Source organism: Papaver somniferum, chromosome 11, assembly GCF_003573695.1.
Source record: "Papaver somniferum cultivar HN1 chromosome 11, ASM357369v1, whole genome shotgun sequence".
Classification (NCBI taxonomy): domain Eukaryota; kingdom Viridiplantae; phylum Streptophyta; class Magnoliopsida; order Ranunculales; family Papaveraceae; genus Papaver; species Papaver somniferum.
The window spans coordinates 137521198-137529406 of NC_039368.1; the positions used below are offsets into that span (position 1 = coordinate 137521198).

General features: G+C 37.3%; 2 protein-coding genes across 2 annotated transcripts; one reads left to right on the forward strand and one right to left on the reverse strand.

Moving 5' to 3' along the window:
- Positions 1-5722: 5722 nt before the first annotated feature.
- LOC113325300 (loricrin-like) lies at positions 5723-6634 on the reverse strand. The gene is made up of 2 exons (XM_026573500.1): positions 6513-6634; positions 5723-6401 (listed from the first exon to the last, which is right to left on the reverse strand). Exons 1-2 carry the CDS (start codon positions 6632-6634, stop codon positions 5723-5725), a joined length of 801 nt encoding a protein of 266 aa, XP_026429285.1.
- A 145-nt stretch (positions 6635-6779) lies between these two features.
- Positions 6780-7229, forward strand: LOC113325301. The gene has a single exon (XM_026573501.1). The coding sequence runs from the start codon at positions 6780-6782 to the stop codon at positions 7227-7229; it is 450 nt and encodes a 149-aa protein (XP_026429286.1).
- The last annotated feature ends 980 nt before the right edge of the window (positions 7230-8209 follow it).

Below are 8209 nucleotides of genomic sequence, written 5' to 3' on the forward strand. Positions count from 1 at the left end.
GTAGCCCCCCCTTTTTTCTGCAAAATCCTATCTAAGTCAGTATTTCACCCTTACAAAAAGGAAGAAAAAAATTTAGTCCACCAATCCTTATCGATTCCACCAAGCACATCAATTTAGTCCATCAAGATGGCAGAGAAAGAAAAGAGAGCGAAAGTTAGTTATTAGGTGAAATTGAACGCAATGGTTGTTCACAAGATCAGTTATTTTAAGTATTAGGTAAGGAATTTCTTCTATGCTTCTTAGTATCATCCACAAGATTAATACCTAATTAGTTATAATTTTTATTTCTACTTAGTTAAGTTTTACAGAATAACTGTTTTCTAGGGTTTTGGTTGTTTTTTGGGTTGGATTATGATTAATAGTTAATACTTTCTAAACTTGACGGTGTTGTGTGGAATGATGGCGATGTATGGAGAGTTGCTTTGGTGTTTTTTTAATTAGCAACTCTTATGGAGTTGCTGAAGCTCATGTTCAAGGTGGAATGGTTGGAGATCTTTTGTTGATGTGCTCTGAGTTCATGCAAGTGCGGGTTTTAATCTTTGGCATGCGGTTTCTGTTGGAAATAGTAATTTGTAATTTAGAGTTGTCTAGATTAGTTTAGAAAAATGTAATAAATTCTACACAGTGAAAGTTGTGGAATTAGCTAATTAGAATAGTTTAGAAGCTTCTAGAGTTAGCTAGAGTCAAATGTATCTAGAATGTTCAAGAGACATTTAAAGTCGGTGAAGTAAGAATGTTCTAGAAAGTAGGTGATTGTGTTAGTGTTTTCTAGAGTATTCTAGGCAATATGGTGTAGTGCTTATAAATAGGAAATGATACATTTATTTGTAATTGTAACGAAGCAAGAAGTTAGTAATAAGATTAAGAGTTCTTTGAGAGGTTAAGTGTTAGTCTTGCTTCCTAGGAGATCTGTACGAGCAATACAACCATGCTCGTATATCTCCTAAATTTGTTCTAAAATTCCAACAGTTTCCGTGTGGGTATGATCTTTGCACTTTATCTAATGTTCTTTTTTGTTCTTGCAGTTCTTTTTGGCTGGTTTATCTTTCTCTTGTAGATACGGGCTTGGTTTAGTTGCAGCGTGTAACATATGGGATCCGATTGGTAGTTACATTCCTTTAATCGATTGCTTGAAGTTGGATCACGAAATGTCTCCTCTCGTTTCTTACTCATTCCTTGTTTCTACTTCAGGGTGCTCTTCGTCAGGTGCAGTACTTCTTATCCAGGTCAAATTAATATCCAAATTATATTGATTGTATATTCACGTACACCGCGAGGGTGCAGTTCTAATATCAATTTTGATTTTTATGTTGACTATCCAAACGAAAAAACTAGACATTGATTTAGGTTCGACAGATTTTTTTTTTACCCCCCCGCCCCACCCCCATTTTGAAAACCTGGTTCCGCCACTGGAAGAAAAATTTGGAGTTAGATTTCTCGGCAGATTTGGAGAGATTCAACTGCATATTTCTTATGGACTGGACCTGTTAGAGCATAATAGGGTTGTTGAGATTATTAGTCCCACATTGTCTGGGTTATCTAAGATCCTGCGATTTATAATCTATAGGGCCACTCCACTCATTGTCAATTGGTTTTGAGTTGGATGCCCGTATTCTAACATGGTATCAGAGCAGGCTATTTTCGAGTGTCATTTGACCGCGCCTTTACTCCGCGTCACCCGATTTATTGTCCACGTGTTAGACCCAACGAGGCTACACGTGAGGGGGCGTGTTGAGATTATTAGTCCCACATTGTCTGGGTTATCTAAGATCCTGCGATTTATAATCTATAGGGCCACTCCACTCATTTCCAATTGGTTTTGAGTTGGATGCCCGTATTCTAACAAGGGTAGGTCTGATTGATTAGATCGAACATATTGGGTTGTATAACCTTGTTGGAGCGGAAGAGAGGAGGTGGAAGTTTATCGAGTTCTTTTGGCGACCAGGACAGTTTTAGTTGGAGTTCTGACTTGGAGAAGGGTTGGGATTCACTTGATTCTTCAAAACAGGGAAGGTATGGCGGCCAGGTTCGAAATAAAAGGAGTTTCCGTCGAGTTTAGATAAAACAGAGTCCTGGAGAGATACACGGGATTATTTGGTTTATTCTTGGAAGTTGCGTGGGGAAGTAGAGTAAGAATATCCTCCGGAGATTTATTTGTATGGGGGAGAGTGTTTGACAGTTCGTTTAACACGTGAGAAGGTATAAAAAAGTAAAGAAATCCCGTAACTTTTTGACGAAGAAAAAAAGAGATAAACCAAATATTTTGCGAGAGATATCAGGTCTGCTGGGTGTATAAGGGTTCGTTCAAGTCATAAGGAGGGTTACGTACACATTGGGGTAGTTGCAGAGAAAAACAAAAGCTTGCAGAGTCGATTTCACAACTTACAGGCGAGAGGAAGAAGAAAACCAGAGAACATCAGAAGAAGACAGTCGCTTAACCTGTGACCTATTCTTTCAAATTCAAAGACTTTTGTAACATTTTTCCAACAATTAATTGAGTTCGCAACAGTTCTGTTAAGGCATCTCTGTAACAACGAGTTTTGTAACAATTATATCTGTTACAAACTCAACTGCTTTAGACCTTTTCATCCTTTTAATCATCTTTTGAGCCATAAACAAATATTTTGAGATCATGATTAATATGAGGAGCTAAACCCCATTGCGGAGAGAGGAAGCTATTTTTCCAACAAAAAGTGGTATATTCTTATTTATCTATTTATTTGCAATTATTATAATATTATTTGCCTTGATCGAAAATTGTTTGAATGATTTTTGTTAAGCAATTATTATTTCTTTTGATAGAGCATACTTGGACCTAGGTTTTTGATGTTCTATGCTTCGTATTTACACTTGTTATTTTGAGAATCTACTTGTTGCAATAGTTTAGAATCAAATTGAACGAGAAAATTGCATGAATATAAATATTGGATTAAATCACTTTGAACTTGGAAAATAGTGGAATCTTAGTCTCAGTGTTCTTTTAATATTGATATCATCTTTGTGTGAGTTTTCTATAATTATTAGTGAGTTTTCTATTTAGTTTTAGAATTTAAGTCTAAGGTATCCTTCACAAGTCTGAGAATCGAATCACTTTTTACCACTATATACAAATCACATCATCAGCTACTTAAAGACTTATTTATCTTTCTTCCTGCTCCACCTCATCTGCAGTGTGACAATGTCAGTGCTTTATCCCTTGCATCCAATCCAGTTTTTCACAGTAAAATGAAGGATATGGCACTTGACTTTCACTTTGTCAGAGAGGTGTCTTATATCTCCATTATTGCTCAACTGGCTGATATTTTCACTAAGGGACTACATGGACCTTGCTTCTCTCTGTTGAAGGACTGATATCTTCACTAAGGGACTACATGGACCTCGCGTCTCTCTGTTGAAGGACAAGCTGCAGGTTTTCAGCTCTCAACAGCTTACAAACCAGTAGAGCTTGAGGGGGGGTAATTGATGCACTTTGTAATTGTCTGTCTTGTTTACACTCTCTTTACTTGCGTATGTTATCTTTTCTGTTTGTGTCTACTTTTCCGTTAGACACGTGTTCGTCTATATTTGGTCCATCTTTCTTGTTTGTTGGTTGGTGGTTATATACACCAACTCTGCGTGTCTGTAAACCTGTGAAGATATATTTTCTTATTTTCAATACCAACGTCAGTTGTATGTTGCTGAATTTAAGCAATTTTGTGAGAACAGGCTTAAAATGATTGAATCACTCAAGGAGTCAGGGGTTAATCCTTATCCTCATAAATTCCATCTTACAATGACTATTTCCGGATACATTAGAATTGGAGCCTGGTGAACACCGTGAATATGATGACTCCATCTCCTTGAGTGGTAATGACGGTTGATGCTAGGTATACAACTATGTTCTATGTGTATTTCTTGAATTTATTTGATCAGGCGTCGCATGTATATATTCATTCTTATAGCAAGGGACATGGACTTGGTGCAATAGCTCAATTGTGATATACAATACTAGGGTAACCTACAGGTGCATTATTATGTACTGGAGAATTGCTCTTTAGCTTGTGACTACATTTTTTAACGGAAAATGGGTAATTTGTCCCAATATTTTTAAAACATGGTTCTAATGGACGTGTAAAAATTAGTATGGGTAAAATGGACACAAAAAAAATTTAGCAAGGATGAAATCAGATTCATCCTGACTTAACCATAAAAAATAGAGGATGAAACTGGATGCATCCTGATGTAAATTAAAAATAAAAAAAAGTATTTGAGAATGGGTAGGATGAAACCGTTTACATCCTGGCTATTTTTACATTTTTGTCCATTTAAACAGTATCAAAATCTAGATGTCTTTTTCACCCATGAATTGTTGATTTTGATCTTTTTAACCAATTTTATGGAAAGGCAAGGCTATCTTCTGTTATCTTAAAGTGACTCGCTTAGAGAGTAGTGTGTTTAGCTGGCTGAGAGTATTAGACTAATAGCAAGCATTCATTGAGGCCCAATTTTAGTTATTTTGCAGTTATTATGCAGAAAAAAAAATCCATTGAGATTATCCGTATCTCTGTGTAGTAAACATATGAAATTTCTTCCTTTGTGTAGAAATTCTGATATGGATGCAGCTGAATTTAAACATTTCCATTCTGGAGTCAAACGTGGTGACCTTGTTGGCGTTACGGGATTTCCAGGTATCAGGACTTGGATTGTCATTGCTGCCTTTAAACAGCTTGTATGGAAACAGCGAAAATGCTTTATAATATATGATTGGTTATGGTAATGACACCTTTCAGTTTATAACTATCTCCATATTTATCCTGACAGTCATTCGCATAACGCCTGCCTAATTAAAAGAGCGACAGTGAAACTGTTATCATTGACGTTCCGCAATTGAGATTACAGGGAGACTCGGAGAGATAAACTTCTGTTATTGCCTCCATGGTCCACCAGCTATCTATTAAAAAAATTGCTCCATGTAATCACACATCTGTATTGCCAACTATAAATTCTCAGTGATATATATTAATTTTTAGAAGTAATGGGTAACTGCTAAATTTCAATATGAGATCTAAACTACATTTTTGGCATTCAAAACAATAATATACGAAATATACTACATGTACATCAATGTAGGATGCAATTGCAGGCAGCAGGTAGCAGCTAATTGGGTGCGGGGGAAATGAGTTACAAAAGAAAAACATAAATTACATTAGCGGACGTCAATGGAACTGAAGAAAAGCATCAACTCCACTTCCTTTACAATTAACGAAAGAAATTTAAACTCTTCATGGAGCAGATCAGGCTTGCATGATTAAACTACAACATCTATTATGACACTAGCCCGGGCATTAATGCGCGGGCATAAAAGTTCTTGATCCAAAGTTTCTAAAATAAGGCATAATCACGTGAAATCAGTGTAATTTTTTAGTCTTCCAATTAACTATTACTGTCACCACATTTATCAGCCAGATTCCTTCTCCATTTTTTTAACAAAATGTCAACTTACTACTATACCTCTCTGTTTCAAGAACTCAAAACTACATAATAAATTGCTGCACGACTCTTTTCTCTAGGTTTAGGGGAAGTAAATTAAGAGATTAATAGTGATGATAACTCGAGATATATCCTCTTCGTTTTGCACCATTTTCATATGTACTTCTTTTCCTCTCTTTTATTTCATCACTACCAACAACTTCCTCTTCTCTTGCATTGATTCCGTCACTACCTATGCTAATTCCGTACACTTTCATCCTATCTTCACTCCCACCACCACCACCTCCACCAACGATGACAGCAAAGTAACAATCAGCTCATCCCCTACTCCTACTCCACCTACACCATCACCATCACTATTGCCGCCACCGCCGTCTACAACGCTATCATCTCCACCACCTCCTCCAATGCTATCATCTCCACTTCCACTGGCACCATTACCGCCACCATTACCATCACCAGTGTCACCACCACCTCCAACGCAATCATCTCCACCACCGCCACTGATGCTCTCACCTCCACCTCCACCATCACCATTACTGCCACCTTTACCATCACCATTGTTGCCACCGCCTCCAAGGCTGTCATATCCACCAATGCAACCTCCTCTATCACCACCATATCTGATGTTGTTGTCACCTCCACCATTGTCACTGCCTCCAACGCTATCATTGACATTACTGATATCATCACTACCGCCTGTAAAACTACCATCATTTCCAGCTCCAATATATTTCAAACCGCTACCATCGTGACCGCCACCACAGTCACCCCCAGCGCCACCACCTCCACCTACACCTGAAGAAGAGGAAGACTTGAAGCTTTTTCGCTTAGCTGCCAAAGTAAATTCAACTCCTACACCTAACGCACCCCAAAAAATAGCCTTTTTGTTCCTTACAACAACACCTCTACCATTAGCGCCACTTTGGGAACTATATTTTAATCAAAACAGAACTCAAAATACCAACCAAACCAGGAACCTGTTCAACATCTACATCCACGCTGATCCTTCTCATCCATACGATCCACCTTTTTCCGGTTACTTCTTCAACCGAACAATCTTTTCCTCGAAACCAACCAAACGCGGTTCTCCATCTCTTATCGCAGCAGCTCGTCGCTTACTCTCTGAAGCCTTACTCGCCGATCCTTCCAATGCTAGATTCATCATTCTCTCTACTTCATGTATTCCACTTCATTCTTTCAACTTCACTTACAGTATGCTTTTTCAAACAAACAAAAGCTTTATTGAAATCCTTAAAAACGTACCCAGATCACTTATCCGGTATATTGCTCGCGGTGGTGCTAATATAATGCTTCCTGAAATACCTTTCAAAGATTTCCGAATTGGATCCCAATTTTTTATATTGAATCGCTACCATGCAAAATTAGTGGTAAAAGATGAGAAACTATGGAACAAATTCAAGCTTCCATGTGTGTTTTCAAAATATTGTTACCCTGAAGAACAGTATTTTTCGACGTTGCTGAACATGGAAGATTCAAGTTCTTGTATACCGGCAACACTTACTCATGTGGATTGGTCCAAGCATATAAGTGCTCATCCTTGGACTTATCAGGACACCGAAATAAGAATGGAACTTATCGAATCTTTACGACAACGAGAGGTCAGGTATGAAAAAGGCGGTGTTGAAAATCAAACTGAAGCTCGTCTTGATCATAATTGTTCATTTCTGTTTGCAAGAAAATTTTCACCTAATTGTTTGAAACCGTTACTGGATATTGCCAGTGATCTTATTTTGTAAAACTGATACTGGAAAATGATCTTACACGTGGAGAGTGGTCTTATCGCTTTTTAAGATAAATGAGGAGTTTACACTTCATGTAAGAAAATGCTGTGGAAGGTGCAACCACCTCATCTTCTGATCCTGACATTCCCTGGTTTTGAATCCCATAACAAGTTTCATGGTTTATAAGAAGAAGATGAAGAAGGGGAGGTATCTACTTCTCAGTCAGTTTTGGAAGATCCAAAGATAAGCATCGCAAAACCGTCATCTTCCAAGCCAATTATAATAATTGGTATGAAATTGAGTATTAAATCCAAAGGTACCGATATGTTCCTTCTTTGTCAGTTGTATTCGTTGGCACACTACTTGTGTGCATTTTAATCTATTCTCTTAGATTGATAAAAAAAAGAAAGTAAGAAAATGTTGTCAATCTTTCGGCGTGTATGAACCTGGCGAAGAGCACGTAAATACAGTCCAATTCTATGAGATGACACTATACTAACAGCATTTTAGACGCTTATCCCCATAAAAGCAAATTAGATACTTCACGCAGTGGTCGCCATGAAGGAAACGACTTTCATTGACGAGGTTTATTAATTATATTTCGAAATTGTAAGCAGATTAATTGGATCTGGTACAGTTATATCAAGCATTAAATGAAAACAAACTACAAATATATCTTTTTATAAACTTAAATGAACATTATCTTACATGATCAATTTTCTTATTATCAATTTTTATTCGATTTTGCTACACACACAACATTGTGTACACCGAGAGGGGATCCAACGGCAGAAATGTCACCCTCTCTATATTGGAATAGGGTGGGCAGAAATGAACCCACCCCTCCCTCACACGTTACACACAACGTTGCGTATGAATCGTTTTCGATTTTTATCACATAAACAAACTACAAACCAACATTTATTTATTACCAATTTTTAAGTATTACATTTTCTAAACATGATAAATATTTTAATACTTATAACATTTTCTCA